The sequence below is a fragment of the Zootoca vivipara genome, chromosome 12, assembly GCF_965207765.1.
Source record: "Zootoca vivipara chromosome 12, rZooViv2.hap1.1, whole genome shotgun sequence".
In the NCBI taxonomy this organism is placed as follows: domain Eukaryota; kingdom Metazoa; phylum Chordata; class Lepidosauria; order Squamata; family Lacertidae; genus Zootoca; species Zootoca vivipara.
In genome coordinates this window covers 4531789-4551896 of record NC_142595.1, presented here as the reverse complement: position 1 = coordinate 4551896, position 20108 = coordinate 4531789, and the positions used below count along the sequence as shown (strand labels likewise).

Here is a 20108-nt window from a genome sequence, read left to right as displayed (position 1 = left end):
AGGGCAAAATCAGAGGTGGCATTATCAAGAGGCTCCGGAATCAGGTTAACCGAAAGAAAGTCAGAGTATCACAAAGTTCAAGGTGTCAGTGGCCAGACCCAAGGTCTTAAGTACCTGTCTAAGAAGGCAAAGGAGACCCCAGGACAGGCCAGCGCTGGTTTTGGTAAACACACAACCTAGAAAGATTTTTAAAGGAGTTATATAATATGTATGTGGTATGCACTTCATGTGGATATCTGCAATAATTATCTTTTTAAAAGATTGTATTCAGGAATAGGCATACTGTAGACCATTTTTAGTCCTATTTGAATGCATGTTTTTTCCACACACACAAAATCCCTGAAATTGCCGCCTTGGATTAGAACTCAGTTTGTTCCTATTAAAAAACAATGTAAATGCAAAATGAACTCAAAAGAGCCCAACTTTTGATCCTCTCAAAATATCAGAATCCAAGAAAACCTACTTCATCAAGAATATATAGTTCCTCTCAGATGAGGAACTCAGAAGTGGTATGCACATGAAGCAGAATCAATGGAAGTATTCCAGTTGTTTCAATGCACTCTTTTAGAAGGCAGATATAATCCACATAAAAGCTTTATGCAAAATGAAAATCTCCCACATTAAGGAGAAGGGTTCTATCCCATCCATCTCCATGATTTTCCTTTATTAGAGGATGACATTCCTTGAAATATCATCATGGAGATATATGTCTATGCAGTTTTGGCATGTAGAAACGATGCAAGCTTCCTAATGCAAAGAATTGTATAAACAGAAAGAAGGAAGTGATCTGTACCCATGGGAGCATTATCATGAATCAGACTTAATGAAAATATAGATTAGCTGTGCATTATTTAGGATATGGAAATTTAAGCCTTACTGTTAACTCCACTTATATTCCTTGCCATTGTTGTTAAAGAGAGTATTCTTTTTGTAATTGTTTATACAGTACTGAATTGTGTACATTTGATTCATAAGTTTCTGAAGATTGTGACGCTTTGGAGCTTTGATATAGAATTGTACATAAAATATTAAGCATTTGCAGAATAAAGCCCATTTGTAATATTGCAAAATCCTGCACGGCGTGATTCCAAAACGCCTTTTGTGTAATCAGTTGTAAGCGTTAGAATGACTTCCCTTAAGCATGGATCCAAAGCAGCAATATAATAATAATAATAATAATAATAAATTTTATTTATACCCCACCCTCCCCAGGCAAGACCGGGCTCAGGGTGGCTAACACCGAATATAAAACAATTAAAATACAGCTTAAAAACAAGATTAAATACAACATTAAAATTAAAATGCAGCCTCATCAGAAAAAGGAAAAAGGGCGAGGGGAAGGGGATTAAGTTGATTCCAGTCCAAAGGCCAGGCGGAACAACTCTGTCTTACAGGCCCTGCGGAAAGAAATCAAATCCCGCAGGGCCCTGGTCTCATGCGACAGAGCGTTCCACCAGGCCGGAGCCAATGTTGAAAAGGCCCTGGCTCTGGTTGAGGCTAATCTGACTTCCTTATGGCCTGGGATCTCTAAGGTGTTGCTATTTATGGACCTTAAGGTCCTCCGCGGGGCATACCGGGAGAGGCGGTCCCGTAGGTATGAGGGTCCTAAGCCGCATAAAGCTTTAAAGGTCAAAACCAGCACCTTAAACCTGATCCTGTACTCCACCAGGAGCCAGTGCAGCTGGTAAAGCACTGGGTGAATGTGATCCCGCAGCAAGGGCCCTGTGAGGAGCCTCGCTGCGGCATTCTGCACCCGCTGGAGTTTCTGGGTCAGTTTCAAGGGCAGCCCCGCGTAGAGCGAGTTACAATAATCAAGCCTAGAGGTGACCATCGCATGGATCACTGTGGCCAGGTCAGGGCGGGAAAGGTAAGGGACCAACTGTTTGATGCGGTGAAGGTGGAAAAATGTCGCCTTAGCTGTGGCTGTAACCTGCGTCTCCATAGAAAGGGAGGTGTCAATTATTACACCCAAACTCTTAACGGAAGGCAATGGCACTAATTGTGCCCCCACAAGAGAAGGGAGTTGGTCCCTCATCCCCATGCCGTCTCGACCCAGGCAGAGGACCTCTGTATTCGAAGGATTTAGTTTCAGTCGGCTCCCACGAAACCATCCAGCCACGGGCTCCAAACATCTGGTCAGTGTGTCCGGGGCTAAGTCGGTGTGGCCATCTATCAACAGATAGAGCTGAGTGTCATCAGCATATTGGTAACAACCCAGCCCAAACCTCCGGACAATCCTGGCAAGGGGGCGCATAAAGATGTTAAAAAGCATCGGGGAGAGGATTGTGCCCTGCAGCACTCCACACACCAAGGAGTGTCACGATGACATTTCCCTCCCTAGCACCACCCACTGTCCCTGACCAGATATAAAAGAGCACAGCCATTGTTGGGCTATGCCCTGTATCCCCACGTCGGCGAGGCGGTGGTCCAGAAGATCATACGGTCCAGAAGATAATATATATGCTATATATTATTTGAGGGCAAATTGTAGTTGGTGAGGAGTAAATAGTTTTGATATATATTTTTTAAGAAAGCTTTTTTAGTCTGTTCTACTGCTTTTAAGATTTGCATTTAAGATGGGTCTGGAAAACTGCACTTTCTACGAGCATGTTTTCCATCTACTAAAGCACCTAGTTGTTGCATCTCACAAATGAGGTGAGCCACAGTTTTATTCAATGAAAAAATGTTGGTGAACATATATTCAGATTATGCCCCCATGGGACCTTGCACAAGGGAATGATATTCTTGTATGTCACAGAAGAAGACTGCAAGTCAAAATCTGTTTGCTGCAGTCATAATCTTCAGAGCACATCTGATATCACCTTCTGGTTAAAACTGATCTGTGCAATTATACACATTCAATGTATCTTATTTATGTGAAGCTCTATACCGTTTGTTAATATTGTTTATAATTGTATCTCTTATTGAAGTTTTTTTAGCCTTCTATATTGTGTTTACTGAGTACCTTGACTTTGTTTTTTGTTTTTTGCACTGACAAATGCAAGTGGTGAGCAAATTAATCATTTACCTGAGCAGGAAGTCAGGAAAACAGCAGTTAATAAAACCAATAAATACTGTAGTGTAAAACAGCAAGATTGATTTAGAACAAGGTTAGCACAAACAATGCATGATTAAAGGTTAAACTCCTCTATGTAACTGGCAGTAACAAGTCACACATTCTAAACATCTGACAAAGATGGCAAGATTCCAAATGGCTGTGTCTCTGACTCGTTTTAAAATAAAGACTGGCTTCAAATTTCAGTTGCAGCACACCATGCAACGCTTTACAACAGCCTTCAGCAATCTAGAGCAGCTTTGGACTACAATTCCCATCAGCCTCAGCCAGCATAGCCTGCTGGGAGGGACTGGTGTCCTGTTTTGGACTACAATACCCATCTGTGGGGCACCAGATTTGACTAGAGAGCAGCATTTAGCTGCGCTAACGGATGATGTAAAGTTTTTCAATATACCAGGCAAGACATCTTACACAGGCAGCAAACGATAATACTATTATTGATTTAGCTAGAAACAATAGTTTGCATTCCATTTCTGTGGAAAAGTGCAGAATGAAAGAACCCTGAATCTTGCTATTAAGTCTTATAAGTAAGTGGTATTATATGTAGAGTAATAAACATGCTTAAATTTATTTTGGTCTAGCTCTTGCCTCTTTGAAAGACCAATATTCTCAAAGACATAGTAATAATTTGTGAATCAAAATACTACCATTTAAATGCAAGATAAGGTAAAGGGACCCCTGACCATTGGTCCAGTCATGACCGACTCTGGGGTTGCGCGCTCATCTCGCATTATTGGCCGAGGGAGCCGGCGTACATCTTCCAGGTCATGTGGCCAGCATGACAAAGCCACTTCTGGCAAACCAGAGCAGCACACGGAAACGCCGTTTACCTTCCCGCTGTAGCGGTTCCTATTTATCTACTTGCATTTTGACGTGCTTTCGAACTGCTAGGTTGGCAGGAGCTGGGACCAAGCAACGGGAGCTCACCCCGTCACAGGGATTCGAACCGCTGACCTTCTGATCAGCAAGCCCTAGGCTCAGTGGTTTAACCCACAGCGCCACCTGGGTCTAAATGCAAGATACATGCCAGTAAAAAAAATCCGAAAGGTCTCCCCCTTTCATCCACTGTCTAGAATTTAGCAGTAAAAAGAAGCAAATTCCCACCAGTATCTAGTGTTAAAATTAGAAATTCTATACTGGGTCAATTAGGACTGATGGGGGGGAGTGAAGAGAAGAGGCCACACCACAGATCACAAGTTCCCCGTGAAAATCTGTGGCGCCTCTTAGTATTCCCACGAGAGAAGGTGGCCTATGCACCCGCTACAGTTTTAAATACAGTACACTAAAAAGTATACCTTTCAATTGATTTCTTTAAAAGTGGATTTTGACTACATAGCTAAGTGTCTGGAAGCCATCTTCAAAACCAGTAGGAGAACACTTCAGTCTCCCAGGACATTCTATACAAGATCTCAAAGCAGCTGTTTTATTACAGAAAAAATTCAGAAACAGACGGAAAAGGGAAGTTGCTGAATTGGAACTCATTACCAAGCTTAAAACCATGGAGCCACCTGGGATGAACAAAGACATAGGATTCTTATCTCATTATGCATGATCAAGCTTTCTTTAGCACCTCAGCCCTTGCTTTTTCGCCGCAGGACCTATTGTAGTCATCAGTAGTCGTTAACAGCCATCAACAGGTTTACCACTCCTATCAGCCCATCACCCATTCCCACCCACCCCCAACACCCTCTGAATATACATAAGGGTCTGGCTCTTCTGTTTCAGTGTATCTGAAGAAGTGTGCATGCACACAAAAGCTCATACCAAAATAAAAACTTAGTTGGTCTTTAAGGAGCTACTGAAGGAATTTTTTTATTTTGCTTCGACTCAGACCAACACGGCTACCTACCTGTATTCAAAACTGTTACTAATCAGCAGTCACATGATATTCTCAAAAGAGGTCTGGGACTAAGAGTGCTTCCACACAGGAGCATTATCTTGTTCAAAAATTTCCATGTGCACAATTGGCACATGAGTATCTACAAATTCTTGTTTCTTCAGTCACAACATGCACCATTATATTGCTGCCTCCCATAGGCAGCAGTGGTGGAGCCTGACAAAAATGAATCAGCTGCAAGTTTCTGTCCCCTCCCGTCAACTCCTCCTCCTCTAAACACCTTTTCCCCATTCTGGTCCTGCATGCAGGTATTTCAGTACCTGTGCATGCACGCCTATAAAAAATTAACGTTTGCTTTTGTGCAGTTGCACAGTAGCTGCTATCAGCCTCCTGTTATCCTGTTTCACAGTGGGCAAAATGGAGGCTTGTACTTGCGGGAGAGGCAATTCCATTTGTGTTGTCTACATTTTAAAGACTGTGATATGCCTAAGACTTGCACAAGAGTGATAAAAAGTGCTGGCGAACTTTGATCCTACCGCTGACAGCAGAAGTACGGTATATATAAATTGTAACTTATTTGATATTCTGTGGAATGGAAAAATCCAGATTAAATCAATAAAAATCTATGGCACGGGTGTCAAACACAAGGCCCGGGGGCCAAATCCGGCCCGCCAGACCTCGTCATGTGGCCCGCCGAGCCCCCCAGCCAGCGGGACCCAGCAGTGGGACCTTGCTGCTGAAGCGCCGCGCCAAGAAAGCGCCGACAAACAGCTGGGGCCGGGGAAATGCTTTTTGCCCCTGGGTCCCTTCGCGCTCTTTTCTGGCGCTGAATCAAGGCGGCGACCCCCCCCTTCCCTTTCTTTCTTCCTCTCTCTCGTTCTTATTCTTTCTTTCCCTCTCCTTCCTTCTTTATCTCTGTCTTTTCTCCCTCTTTCTTTTTCTTTCCTTCTTTATTCCTTCTTTCCTACTCTTCTTTCTCTCACCTCTTTCCTTCCTCTCTCCCTCCTGCTCCCTCTTTTCTTTCTTTCTTTCTTCCTTACTTCCTTTCTTCCGTCCTTCCCAACTTTCTTCCTCTCCCTCATTCTTATTCTTTCTTTCCCTCTACTTCCTTCCTTCTTTCTCCCTTTCCGTCTTCTCTCCCTCTTTCTTTTTCTTTCCTTCTTTATTCTCTTCCTTATTTCCTACTCTTCTTTCTCTCCCCTCTTTCCTTCCTTCCTTCCTCTCTCCCTCCCACTCCCTCTTTTCTTTCTTCCTTCCTTCCTTCCTCCCCTCCCTTCCCCTCCCTCTCCCTCTCCTCAGAAACATAGGATGCTGCTTTATACTTCTGGCCCTTAAACCCTGGAACCAGGAGAGCAGCTCCAGTGAGTCAACCTCAGCCAGTCCCTTTGGTGAAGGGTGGTGGCTCACTGGCAGAACATCTGTCCTGCATGCAGAAGGACCCCAGCATCTCCAGGTACTAGTAGCTCTGCAAAGGTCCTGCATGAAACCCTAGCGAGCCTCCACCACCCAGTGCAGTTACCAAAAATCATTTTTCAATAAATTGTACAATAATTGTACATTTGAATATCTACTTGCCATTATTCTGACTATGTTTCTGCTTTCAGAGCTAGTTATTACTTACATTATTACAAAAAACAGTAATAATTGAATGCAGTGACAATAATTTATGATAATAAAGAGTGGACACATAGTCCTACAGATACAACCGGCCCTTTGAGGGTAAACCAAACTGCTGATGCGGCCCCCGATGAATTTGAGTTTGACACCCCTGATCTATGGGTTGGCATTTTGTTTATATCCCACCCTTCTCCCCCCCCCCCCCCGGAAAATGGTGGTAGACGCAGGCAAAGTTGGTGCAATCAGCTGGCAATGATGGACATCACTTTCTCCAACTTTGGAATTTGCTAAATTCTTTGTCGCAGCATTTCATTGTGGCAAGGAGTTCCAAAGCTCAGCTTTCCCAAAGCTAAGTACGGACATTTGCTCTGGAGTCACTAGGTTTGTCCACACAGCCAACTTGATCTGAAAAACCACTGTTTTCCAATTTGAAATTGGAATTGAATTAAAATGGCTCACATTCGTGCACATTTGAAGTTGAATGCTTCGAATTTGGATTTCCATGTCCACACCTGTGGGTGGCGACTTCCCCGATCGACCTATAATGCCCTGCCTGTTCATTTGTTAATTCCACTCTCTACACACTTTCCTGTCCTATACACATTATACTTCTAGTTGAACTTGGAGAAACTCTGAAAACGTTTCTCTCACTCATGTCTCTGCAGTACTCAGCCAATCCTAATCCAAAAATATAGCTATGGCAAAGAGGTCCCTCTCATGTGTCCCTGGGCAGAAGACACATGTGACTGGCAGGGGTACTACTCCATCTGTTGTTATGAGGACTGACCAGCGTCCTCAATACAGTGGTACCTCGGTTTATGAACACAATTGGTTGTGTAAGTCTGTTCATAAACTGAAGCGAACTTTCCCATTGAAAGTAATGGAAAGTGAATTAATCTGTTCCCGATGGGTCCGCGGAGTACTCAACCTGAAGCGTACTTAACCCGAAGCATGGGTGTAATTGGTTCCGAAAGTCTGTTCATAAACTGAAGCGAACTTTCCCATTGAAAGTAATGGAAAGTGAATTAATCTGTTCCCGACGGGTCCGCGGAGTACTCAACCTGAAGCGTACTTAACCCGAAGCATGGGTGTAATTGGTTCCGAAAGTCTGTTCATAAACTGAAGCGTTCATAAACTGAAGCGGACTTTCCCATTGAAAGTAATGGAAAGTGAATTAATCTGTTCCAGATGGGTCTGCAGCGTTCATACACCGAAAATTCGTAAACCAAGGTGTTCATAAACCGAGGTTCCACTGCACTGTATTGGGCTAAGGCAGCCTGAGAATGCTCAGATCTCTTTTCTTCACCAATCATGCCTCAAAGCAAATTCTTCATAGCTGGCCAGGAGAAGGGTGTGGTCGCTAATTTGAATAGCTCCAGCTTTTTTTAATTAATATTTGTTAACAAGAATGGTAAACAAAGTGTGCCTCTATATTTTATTTTGCTTAATAATCTACATTAATTTTGCGAATGGAGGAGGAGTCTTGGGAAGAGAAATGGTGGATGGCATGGCATCTGTGTGGGTGAAGCATCCTCATTGGTGAAACAGGTGCACTCAGTGCATGTGCATGCCATTTATTTCTGAGGCTTACAGTTCCTAATTGTGCCTCCCTGGACCAAGCCTATGGGAGGAGGTTGCAGGTTGTGAGGAGTCGGTGGTGCGAACAGTTTAAACCCCTTAGGCTGCATCACACTTTGGGTAGAACATTGCCTGCACATTTTCCTTATCGGTAATCCAATTGACAGGAGCCTCCTTGTATTTATATATTTTTAAAAATAAACACACCAGAGGATCAGGAGACTGAATTTAAAAATCCTCCTCTGTGGTATCATTTCAATCAAAGGGGTAGCCAGCGAGCCAGGGCTCATAGCAGAAATAAAAAAAATAGCTTTCGAAGCTAGCAAAACAGATTACCAGAAATGATAAATCTAATGAAGTGGACTTAGGCCATAACAGATGTGCTTATTTTAAGGTACTAGCACTGTTATTTTGCTAAAATTGCACTATAATCTACTTTACAGGGTTGTTGTGGGGATAAAAACACTTCGACAAACATTAAACGGTTTTACAATAGTAGGATGATGCAGAGGATGATTCAGGTGAGAACTCAATGGGCAAAACCTTTATGTATTTTGGGATCAAAAATTGTAAACTGCCTGCACAGCCCACCCAAGCAAGCTATTCTTAAAAGACAGCCACACACAGGATTTGCCAAGGACCCACATGTAAACTCGTCTTGGCTGTCTCACAAAAATTCTTTTTTCTTTGATTTTTAGGTTAAGCTTTCTTATGATCCCAATCATTCATTCCCCCTCCCACAATTAAAAACTGGGAGCAGGCTTATTTTTATTATTCCTCAATCATTGGTATAATGTTTATATCCACTCCACCATTCCTTGAAGGAGCTCAAGGTGGCATTCATTAATTCCTTTTCCTCAATGTTACCCTCATAACCACCCCGCGAGGGTAGGATAGGCTGAGAGACAAGGACTGGCACAAGTGAGTTTCATGGCTGATTTTAACCTTGCTCTCCCAGGTCCTAGTCAATTTAATATCCCTCCACCTCACTCCATATTCTGAAAAAAAAAGATGTACAAGTTAATAAGCCAGGAAAGGGGAATTATCTTTCCCTATTGGTCTGAAAATTTATGGTGTCCCTTGCTAACACTCCTGTGTGACACATTTAATATTAACCCATTCAGGCTCCACTCCTGTACAGGGAGTAATCCCCATGGAATTCAGGGGAGCTTACTTCTGAGTACCATTTCTTTGGTATGAACCCACAGTAGCAATTGTGAAGCAGCGACCCCTTCTGAATCAAGGGAAGGCACTAAGTATTAACAAAACTGCAAAATTTAAGTGCCCACTGTTTCTTTGCAAAGGTGGAGAGATTCAGAATAGGTGAGGGCCACACAACTTTCCTCCCAGTTAATTAGTCAGAACAAGCACCAACTTGATGAATATCCACTTTATGAAATCATGCTTCTCTTCTGAATATATGAGATTTGGATCTATGGCTTCTTTACCACATATCCAATCACAAACTCTTACCCAAACCACGTTTTTCCCTTCTGACTTTTCCTATACTGTAATGCTGCAAACCAAACTGTGGGAACCCCTGAACCTGAGCATTTAAGGCCCACAGATATGCAGACAATGTATTCTCACCCAGTTATCTAAAGCCTTTGGGGTGACCCCGTACCCCAAATCAAGGTACATAGTAGCCAAACCCAGCCAGTTTCTTCTAGCACCAGAGGGAGGAAATCCAAAAAGCACCTCCCCTGCTCCTTGTGCATAAAAATACCCTAATGATTAATTAAAATCATTAACCAATTGATGCCCCTTTCATGACATGCAGAACCAGCTGCCTGAGGCAACTATCTCACTCTGCCTAATGGTATAGCTAGCTCTGCTATTATCCCAGCTCGGTTGCCCAATTTCATATGAAAACAAACCAGTTTTCCAAACCCACTGCTATGCACTTATTGCGCCATTTAAAATACCTTTAGGAGACTTAATGGTGTTGAGCAGCTAACAGCCCACATCTCAGAGGAGCCTTTCTCCTCTCTTTGAAATTCCAGCCCCTTCTCCTCCCACAGCGGGGTATCCCCTTGTCGAGGAGTCCCCAGAATGCCTCACCCAGGCGGCTACACGCTCCGTTGTGAACGGCACAGAGGATGCTCCTCGTCCTCGTCTCCATCCTTCCCCACCTCCTTGCAAATCAAACTTTTGCCCCCTCCCTTCCACTTCCGCGGAGCTGCCGTTTCAAGCGCTGCTTTCCCTCGGGAGCAGCGGCCCGCCTCCTCCGGCAGCCTCCATCCCCCTTGATGAGCGAGCTCTTCTCCTCCGGCCGGAGCCTCCTCTTGGCAACGAGCCGCGCCCCGGAGCCTGCCCTTTCGCGGCTCGGCTTTCCCACTCGCCCGCCCTGTTCCCCGCTGCCTGCCAGGCTCGGCTCCTCCCCGCGCTCTGGGCAGCTGAATGGGGGGAAGCAAGCGGGCGGGAGGGGCGGGTGCCAAATCCCCCGACGACGTTCTCGGGGTCCGAGGCGCCTCGCTCGCAAGGTGGCCGCCTTGGGCGCGCAGAGCAGCAGCTGCCCAAAAGCTTCTCTGGGAAAAGCCGGCGCTAAATCTTGGCCGGTGTTAAACCTTCCACGCGGCGCGCACCCCGACGGAGCAGCAAGCGCAACTGGAAGCTGCTCCGCTTCCCCCCCGCCGCCGCCCCCCGACCAAACAGTGTCGCTCGTAGCCGCCAGGCTCCTTACCCGCTGGGGGGCTTGCAGTTCCCCGGCTGCAGGGCCGTGGTCTCCATGGGGGGCGTTTCTTCCTCCGTCCGCTGCCTTCTGGACGGAGCTGCTGCGGCCGGAGCTCGGTCGGAGGCCGGTCGTTGGCTACAGGGAGGGGGTTACAACAAATGTAATAAAATGGCCAGGGACTCCGCCGAGCCGATTTCTTTGTCGCCTGCCCTCCCTGCTCACATGTTGCCCTCCGTCTCCAGCAAGGCGCCTAAAAGGGAGGCAGAGAAAGGGGAGGAGGGGAGTTAAGGCTGGCGGCCGCCGGGCCCCCAAGCAGCGAGCCTCCGCGGGCGGCTCGCGAAAGCCCGTCCAGGGACACGGAGCGCCTGCTCGCTTTGGTCCCGCGGCACCTTAAGACTTCGACGACGACTCCGCCGTCAGACGCTGGGCAGGGGGGCGGGGGGGTTGGGGTGGAGAGCCATGCAATATGCATGCTGCGTCTGTCCAACAGCAACAGGTATTTTCTTTCTCGGGCCGAGCAAACACCGGCTTGGCCTAAGGTGGAACAAGCTAGAGCAAAAGCGCAATTTCTCTCGCGAATGTGTAACAGAAACGCGCGCGGCGAAGAGTTAGTCCGGAAAACACAAGACGGCGCAACAACCGTAAGCGGAGAGCCGAAATCCGAGCGAGACGAGCGCAAGGCTGCTTGGAAGGCGCGGGGTCAAGCAAATGCCTTCTGACAGCCGCTCGGGGCTGCAGCGCCGCAATGCTCCCTGAAGATGGACATGGCGCCTAGTCAGCTCGGTGGGGCTTACCTTCTCCACAAGCGTGCATTGAGCAAGACTGGTCAGCGGAGCAGGCGCCTGGGTGGGAAACGGGACGGCCAGCCTTCATAACCCGGGATTTCGAAAAGGAGGTTGGAGCCGCAGGAAACTAAGCTGCGCTACGACGGTGAGCGCCATTGCTGCCAATCTGCTTACCTCGCGGCTCCCCGCTGCACCTTGCAGCCGGCCAGAGCCGTCGCGCCGCGATGCCTGAAAGTTCAGGCGAGCAGCGGGGGGAGGCGCGAGCGGCGCGTTTCCATGTGACAGCGCGGGACAAATACAAACAGCGGCGGCCCGAGGAATCTCCCGAGCCCGAGGGCAGCAAGTGGCGCGCCCCCAGGCGGCAACACTCCCCCGGTACGCGCCCACAAGCAAAAGGCGGCGCCCAAGCAAACCGGGGGGGGGGGTGCACGCTTTGCTTGCATAATTACTTACTAGCCCTGGAGAGTACAAGGGTATTAGCATAGGTTGCGCCCGACTGTGTGGTGTTAAATTAAGCATAAGATCTAAGGCTGCATAACTGCGTAGCCTTTGAAATGGGCAAGGGTCTTTTTTGACCTTGGCCTTTTGCGCATAGCAGTTTGGAGTTGTGCAGGATAAGACCATCTAAAGCAGCAGCTGCTATCCGTAAAGCCGGGCATGTTGTCAAAACTAGTGTTCCCTGGTGTGTTCCCTCTGTCTGTTTGTCTCTCAGACTAGAAACTGGTATGTTAATACTGTATACTGATATACAGCGGATATAATATATTGACATCCAGAGGTGACTAAGTTATTGTACTGCTCCCTGTTTTGTCTATTTCATTCATAGGTAAAATAAACATGGTGAGGGAGAGTGACATAACCTTGGGGAAAGAAAGATTGACACTGGGATCTGCTCCCCTAGTGGATTCTGTTGCCTGAGACAGTCCCCTCACCTTGCCTCAGGGATGGGCTGACCCTGGGTTTTCCCAATACATGAGGAGGATGTGGGTACAGCACCTCCACAAGGCACCTACATCTAGCACTGAATGCCCATTATCATTCACACAAGGTGTACATGCCCTAAGGCTGCAATCCTTAACTGCACTTACTTGGAAACAAGTAAGGTAAAGGGAGCCCTGACAGGTAAGTCCAGCCGCGGATGACTCAGGGGTTGCGGTGCTCATCTCGCTTTACTGGCTGAGGGAGCCGGCGTTTGTCTGCAGACAGTTTTTCCAGGTCATGTGGCCAGCATGACTAAGCCACTTCTGGTGAAGCCAGAACAGCACACGGAAATGCTGTTTACCTTCCCGCCGGAGCGGTACCTATTTATCTACTTGCTCTTTGATGTGCTTTCGAACTGCTAGGTGGGCAGGAGATGGGACCGAGCAACGGGAGCCCACCCCGTCACGGGGATTCAAACCGCCGACCTTCTGATTGGCAAGCCCTAGGTTCTGTGGTTTAGACCACAGCGTCACCTGCATCCCAGCAAATAGCATTGGACTAAATAGGACTTACTTCTACGTAGACATAGGTAGAAAATGGAAGCTTATTCTTTACCATATTTATTGATTTTCTGATATAACAAAGAGCCCTAGGCTCTGTGGTTTAGACGACAGTGCCACCCGTGTAGGTTTTGTTCAAATATATAACATTTACGCAAACACAATGTAGGTTCAATTCTGAGTGCTAGTTTTGTCCTTCTAGGGTTTGAGGCCATATTATGAACTGATCCAGACATTAAAGATCTGCTTGGCTATTTTTGTAGACTCTGTCCGTAAGATCAATTTGGTTAGCAGGCATGAGAGACAGTTTAGAAGTAGTGCTCAGGTTGTGGAAATCCTTCCCTACTGAGCTGCTTTTAGCCCCATAATCACAAGCCTATCAATAGGCTTTAAAACCATGTTTCAGATAGCTTCCTCTTAAAGTATTATGTTACACATGTGAAATTTTATTTGTTTATTTATTTGCTTCCATGGGAGTTTACAGTATTCACACTAAAATAACAATAAAACCAGTAATAGGACAATGATAACATCAATTAAAATGCCATACAATGAGATATCTGTATTTCTGCAGCTAGGTGCTTTGCAAACTACACAGATGACGACAAACCTCCTGTTGGTAGCAAGGATAAATTAAACAGGAATAAAAGGAGAATTCCTGGATGCTAAGATCCAAGCTTGGGACAAAGTACTCTTTGGCTCAGTACCATGTACATATATTTCCAGTACTGTACTGTATTCCCTACTTTTAAAATGTATCGATCTAAGCCCTGATGTTTCTTACATAGTTTCAGGTAGTCACACTGCGTCCTGCACCTTCAAACATAATTATTATATGGGTAACTCCCCATTTGCACATGCTCCATTTGTGCAAGACTGCACACACTTGTGGTGCCGAGATCCCAGAAGCGGATCCTGGGAACAGAGAGACCCCAGAGAGCCTTCCTGGCTCATGAGGACACCCTCCCCAGCCAAAGGGGCAGCAGGCTTCTTCAGCTGAAACATCAGCTGTTAGGTGGGGAGTGTTGAGCAGCTCCACAAAGCCCCACTGCCCCTCTGGCTTGCAAGGAGACTCTCCCTGGAGCCTGAAGAGCTCCTCTTAGAGCTTTGGGGTGGGTCTCCTCGTGAGCCCCTGGGACTCTAGGGTGCTCCCCCTTATATGTGATTTCGCATATGCGCACAGGGCCCCATAATGGAACCCACACATAAATGGGAAATCTCTTGTACATGCATATTTTTCTCATTGCTTTTCTGCATTTGAGGGGAGTGTATATTCTAGACAGAATGAGCATTGTTTCTCATCTAACATTTTTTACAGGCAGATCATTTCCCTCAATGCAAATGTTATGTTAAAACCAGGCAGCATTTTAGGCCAGGCAAACAAAGCAGAATTCTTCACCTTCGCTCCAGCTGCCCTCCCCCTCAATTGCACATCCCTTTGTTTTAATTTGAACCTATGCTAGATGGACATGACCATAGGACAGACTGAGGAGGGCAGAAGGTAGGTTGGTATCTCTTTGTATGTGTCTGGGTTATTTTGAAGCAGATTCCCAAGGATTTCTGGACTCAACTGTTTAAGAGTAGCAACAACAAAATGGCACCCCACAGGTTTAGTTCCTTGGGCATCTGCCAAGACACACACTGCAATAGGGTTCTCTGTCCTTGCTCCTCTTCCTCCTTTACTACTGTGCAGCGGTGAATATTGGGCCTATAATGAACCCATAATGGAATGTGTAGTAGTGACTGGGGGCAGGGGGAACTGAAAAACCTGGATGGAACAGTGCCCCAATGCCTCTTATGAGATGCTACCAGGGAATTTCCCAAAACTTAGAATAACAGCTCAGATTACTGATTATGTCGTGGAACAGATGAAGTAGCTTACTCCCCGGCAGAGAAAATTACGTTGTATAAGTGCTAAAACTGAGTCTCACACTTGCCGGTAATCGGGGATGTAAGGTTAAATTGAGAATAGTTATAGTTTTAAAAGTGAATGGATTTTGGAAAAATGTGAAAATATGGAGGCTTATAGAGGGAGTAAAAATTAGGCACGGGAAGATAAAATGGGAGTTTGATTTTTCAGTGATTTGAATATTAGATGAAAATGTTAACAATTGACTTATAAGTTGTATAAGATACAAAGGTGTATTTTTATAAAGTAAGAAACTGTTGCAGATGATAAAAAAGGGATGAAAACCGGGGAAGGGGGGGGGAGGGGAAGCCCACAAAATATGGTTTTACAATTATGAATGTAAGAAAATTTTTTCTGTTTTGTATTGTTTTTTTCTCTTTTTTTGCCCTTTCTTTTTTCTCTTTTTTCCTATTTCTATTTTTCTCTTTTTTTGGTATGACAATAGATGGTTGGATGGATGGCCTCCTGCGTACTGCCCTGGTTTGCTGGAGCTCCCTGGTGGCAGGGGGGGCTTTGGGGTCAGGGGAGGGGGAGGAGGACAGAAATCCAAGCATAAAATGGACCATCTCTGACTGTTCACATACATGGGATACTTCTGTGGCAGGGGAGGACCCATGTGGGTGGGTAGGAAGGAGGTGGAAAAGGTGTTTATGTATGTACCGTTTGTTTTTTTTGTATTTTGTAAAATTAATAAAAAGTATGTTTAAAAAAAAAACTGAGTCTCACACTTAAATACTTTTGTTGCTGCCACTCTACAACAGAACATGAGACTAGTCTTAGTTTATAAAATGCTATACATTCCTTATCTCTGTCACTTCAGATGAATGACAGCTCACAGAACGGACAAGTCTTTTAACACCTCTCTAACTAATGGGTGCTTGGTACACAACTTAATCCCATTCTGAGTGAGCAAGCTCAAACAGTTTTGTGTTTGCAAGTTTAATCCCATTCTGAGTGAGCAAGCTCAGGCAGTTTTGTGTTTGCAAGTGTACATTTTCTATGGATGTCAAATAATCTAGTCTATGATACAACCATTTATCACATATCACCAAGGGTTTACACTTGGAGCAATGAAATGCCATGTGTAGAAATGGATTACAATAGAGTTAAACACCATCTCCAGTTATTATGGGTTGGAGTTAAGACTTTTTAGCATGCTCTTATAATTACTTTTATTTTTCTATCCAGCTGTGTGTTAACCTGTTAATAAATAAACAGTCTTTTGTTATGGGCCTACAAAGTGAGTAACCCTGTATTATACTAAGTAAGAACTTAATACTATGGCAATTCCATTATGGTATCTAATTTCATTATAAGATTCAGTCCTAGAGTATTGCTATGGCTGACAGCTTTTAAGCATGAAGATGGAAATTCTGAAAGTTTGTGGTAACAAAGAAACATTCCTTTTACTGTTTGGCCCTGGTGTCATACTACTTGGAACATGTAGATATGTATATGTGATTACAAAATAGGTACAACTATTTATGGGTGTGTCTCTGAGAGCTAGAACATGTAAAATAGTAATAACAACAATAAATGTGACACTAATATTTCCTAAGCAACATACTAAACATCTGACTCCCATCTCAGGCTGCTATTTAGGATTGTAACCAGGTGAGGAATATGATTCTCAGCTTGTTTTTAAAGTCTAGGTAGGCTTAACCCCTTTGTCTCCCTTGGCTCAGAGCAGGGGAATTGGGGGCAGACAAACATAGGCTGCTGGTATTCCCTCTATAGCCATGCTCAGTGGGGCCTAGGGAGAAAGGCATCTGACAGGGGAGCAAGGACAGTGCCCCCCGCCAATCTCTGTGGAGGAAGCTTATTTATATGTCCACTTTAAGGGTAACTGTTACTATACCTTTAAGTGCACTTCCCATATCTATTTTAAGAGGTTAGTCCCGTGTTACATATAGTTCTTTAATAAAACTCACTCTTGAGCAACTCATCTGACCTGCTTATCGTTAAACAGGTATCACTACCATCCAGTCTGTTCCCTGTGTCCCATTAGACTTCCCATCTCCTTCCCTCATTCTGGGACTCATCCTGCATTCTGCCTAAGGCACAGCATCTAGCTAATTCCCTCTCATCAGAGACTGAGAGGACCCAGATGGCGCTGTGGTTAAACCACTGAGCCTAGGGCTTGCTGATCAGAAGGTCGGTGGTTCGAATCCCTATGACGGGGTGAGCTCCCGTTACTTGGCCCAGCTCCTGCCAACCTAGCAGTTCGAAAGCATGTCAAAATGCAAGTAGATAAATAGGAACTGCTACAGCGGGAAGGTAAACGGCGTTTCCATGTGCTGCTCTGGTTTGCCAGAAGCGGCTTTGTCATGCTGGCCACATGACCTGGAAGCTATACGCCAGCTCCCTCGGCCAATAATGCGAGATGAGCGCGCAACCCCAGAGTCGGTCATGACTGGACCTAATGGTCAGGGGTCCCTTTACCTTTACCAGAGACTGAGAATGCCCCACCTTTCTTCTCCCACAGGTTGTGTTTCCAGGCTATGTCCCAAAGTGGGCCCACCCTTAAAGAACCAGGTGCCAGCAAAAGATAACAGGGGTCCTCAAACTTTTTCAGCTGGGGGCCGGTCCACTGTCTCTCAGACCTTGTGTGGGGCCGGACTATATTTTGGGGGAATAAAAAAAGGAATTTATTCCTATGCCCCACAAATAACCCAGAGATGCATTTTAAATAAAAGAACACATTCTACTCATGTAAAAACACGCTGGTTCCCGGACCGTCCGCGGGCCAGATTTAGAAGATCCGGCACCCGGGCCTTAGTTTGCCTACCTATGGATTAGAATGTTAACAGAAGCTTGAAGCTTGCATATACAAAAATAATCACATTAAATTTACTTGTTTGTCTAGAACTATCCAGCTTTTCTACCAAAATTCTCAAGGCAGCTTACAACATTATAAACTGCCATGAGAACCACATAATCAAAACAAAACACAAATTAGCCCTGAGGGAGCTGGCATCTGATGTTATTTCCTACAGGAATAGCCCTGTATGCCAATCCTATCATCATTAGGGAGAGAGAAAGGATGTGAAGCACTCACATAATCCATAGCAGGCTACTTTCCCACAACATATTTCACCCCTGGTAGTATGTGTTGTCTTCCACATGAAGTTCCAGATTCAATGTAGTAAATTTAGAAGGAATACTTTACTAACAAGCAAACACCCATATAGATGCACTATCCATCAGCTGAACTTAACCTTCTCTAACTAAGCAAGATGACTTGCTATTCTCTTCCTTTTAAAGTCACAGCAACATATCAGCATGGGTGTGTGTGTGCAAAGGGGGTGCTGCAAGACAGGAGAGGAAAGAAAGGAAGGTGTGGAAATGGGGGTGATCTGTGTGCAAAGGAGAGTTGAGGAAAGGGGGAGAGTGGAGCAGAAATGGGGTGAATGTGGAAATGGGGGTGCTAAAAGGGCTGCCAAAGGGAGGGAGCAGAAGGCATGGGAATGGGAGTGAAAATGAAAGCAGGGGCATGAAAGGAACCACAGCATACTGTACTTGAGACTGAAACATAAATATTGTAAAACTAAGTTTTAAACAGGAGTTTAAAAACTATTATAGAAAATGTTCCTTTTTTATTTCAATCAAGTTAGTGATGCTATAGGCCATTTAGGCCAAACTAGTTGAAGTGTAGGAGATCCATGACTAGCTCTCTCATAACAGATTTTTTTTTAAAAAAAGTTAAACATAGCCAGGGTTGTAGCGTGGGTTGGTGGTGCCCAGGGCAGAGATTAAGAGTCTCATGCTCTACCAACTGAGTTATCCCTCAACCTATCCACCCCTGCTCCACAGCAGCTTCAGATTAACTCTCCTGCCCCACTGCTGCAGCCCCAATCTAAATTACCCCACACCTGCTTTTAACCAAAGAAAAATAGTTCTGATGATCAAGCCATTGATCTTCCAATGTTTACTTTAGCAAGATCATAGAACTGTAGTGTTGAAAGGGGGTAATCTAATCCAACCCCCTGTAATGCAGGTATCTCAAGTAGATCATATCTGACAGATGGCCATCCAACCTCTGCTTAAAAACCTCCAAGGAACTGGAGGTTTACGTCCAGTCCATAAATCAATTAAATTTAAAGCTTTTCCTGGTCTGAACCACTTTGGAGTGCTGGAAGGGGAATAGTGTTTGAATGTTCTCCTATAGAAAAATTAACTGCATGTAGACCATTAGCATACTATGGAGGAAGTTTTAACAAAGCCATTTCCTTAATGTGTTGCTTTTCTATGTACAGTAAATCTCTCTCTCTCTCTCTCTCTCTCTCTCTCTCTGTGTGTGTGTGTGTGTGTGTGTGTGTGTCTGAGACAGACAGAGAAACTGAAGGACCCAACAAAACACAAACGTACGCCTGTGGCCTTAAAGTTTCCTCATTTGACTGTATTGACAATGATCCCATGGCTCTCATGATTACTCATATTTTTCTAATGCTGAGCACCAGGCATTTGAATGCAGTCACACCTATTTATCAGCCCAAATCTCCAACAAGTAAAGCCAAGAATTACACAGAACTATGCAGATTTATACAAGCTGATTTTTCCAAGCTGTAGAAAAATGTCACCAAACAAGAATTTCTACTTAATGTCCGGCCACACAGATACAATGCACTCAATGGAAATAATTCAACTTCGATAGCAATATGTAGGCACACGATGCCACCTAATGAGGGCTGGCGCACAGAAATGGGGGCAACCACCCCAGACAGCAGAATCCACAGGTGCAGCAGATCCCAAAGTCGATCTTTATTTCCCCCCTCCTTGTTCCTGATGCAGATCTTCACTCACCCCTTTTTCCCTGGCAGGGAACACGGTGCCATTTTGTGGTTCCCTGAGGTGCCAAAATGAATTTGGCTGGCCCTGCATCTAATATTACGTATGCTTATCCAGGCATCTTCGTTAAGTACAGTGGTGTTTACTCCCAGGTATACGTGCATATAATTATAATCTTAAAATTAGCCTCATTGAATTAACTGGCATCTTATGTAGGGTATTAATAAATGAGGGAGTCACTGCTTTTTAAAATATACCTGAGAGCAACAGACCAAAAACTATTCTTGGTATCAAAATTTTATTTTATTTTTTAAAAAAATGTGTTTATGTTATCATAAAACAAATAAACATTTTCTTTAAAAA

At 44.9% G+C, this 20108-nt stretch overlaps 1 protein-coding gene across 17 annotated transcripts in view; it reads right to left on the bottom strand.

The window, feature by feature from the left end:
- Positions 1-11952, bottom strand: part of COBL (cordon-bleu WH2 repeat protein) — a 106157-nt gene extending 94205 nt beyond the window's left edge. For 3 of the 17 annotated variants that reach the window (XM_035136100.3, XM_060282184.2, XM_060282187.2), the window contains exons 1-2: positions 11577-11952; positions 10792-11032 (exon numbers count right to left, since the gene is read on the bottom strand). In XM_035136100.3, the coding sequence (XP_034991991.3) occupies positions 10792-10838 (47 nt within the window). In that variant the 5' untranslated portion in view covers positions 10839-11032; positions 11577-11952. Of the gene's footprint in view, positions 1-10169; positions 10391-10791; positions 11033-11576 lie in introns of those variants that run through there. The other 14 variants (XM_060282185.2, XM_088655937.1, XM_088655939.1 and 11 more) reach the window with 11 other exon arrangements.
- Positions 11953-20108: the final 8156 nt, after the last annotated feature.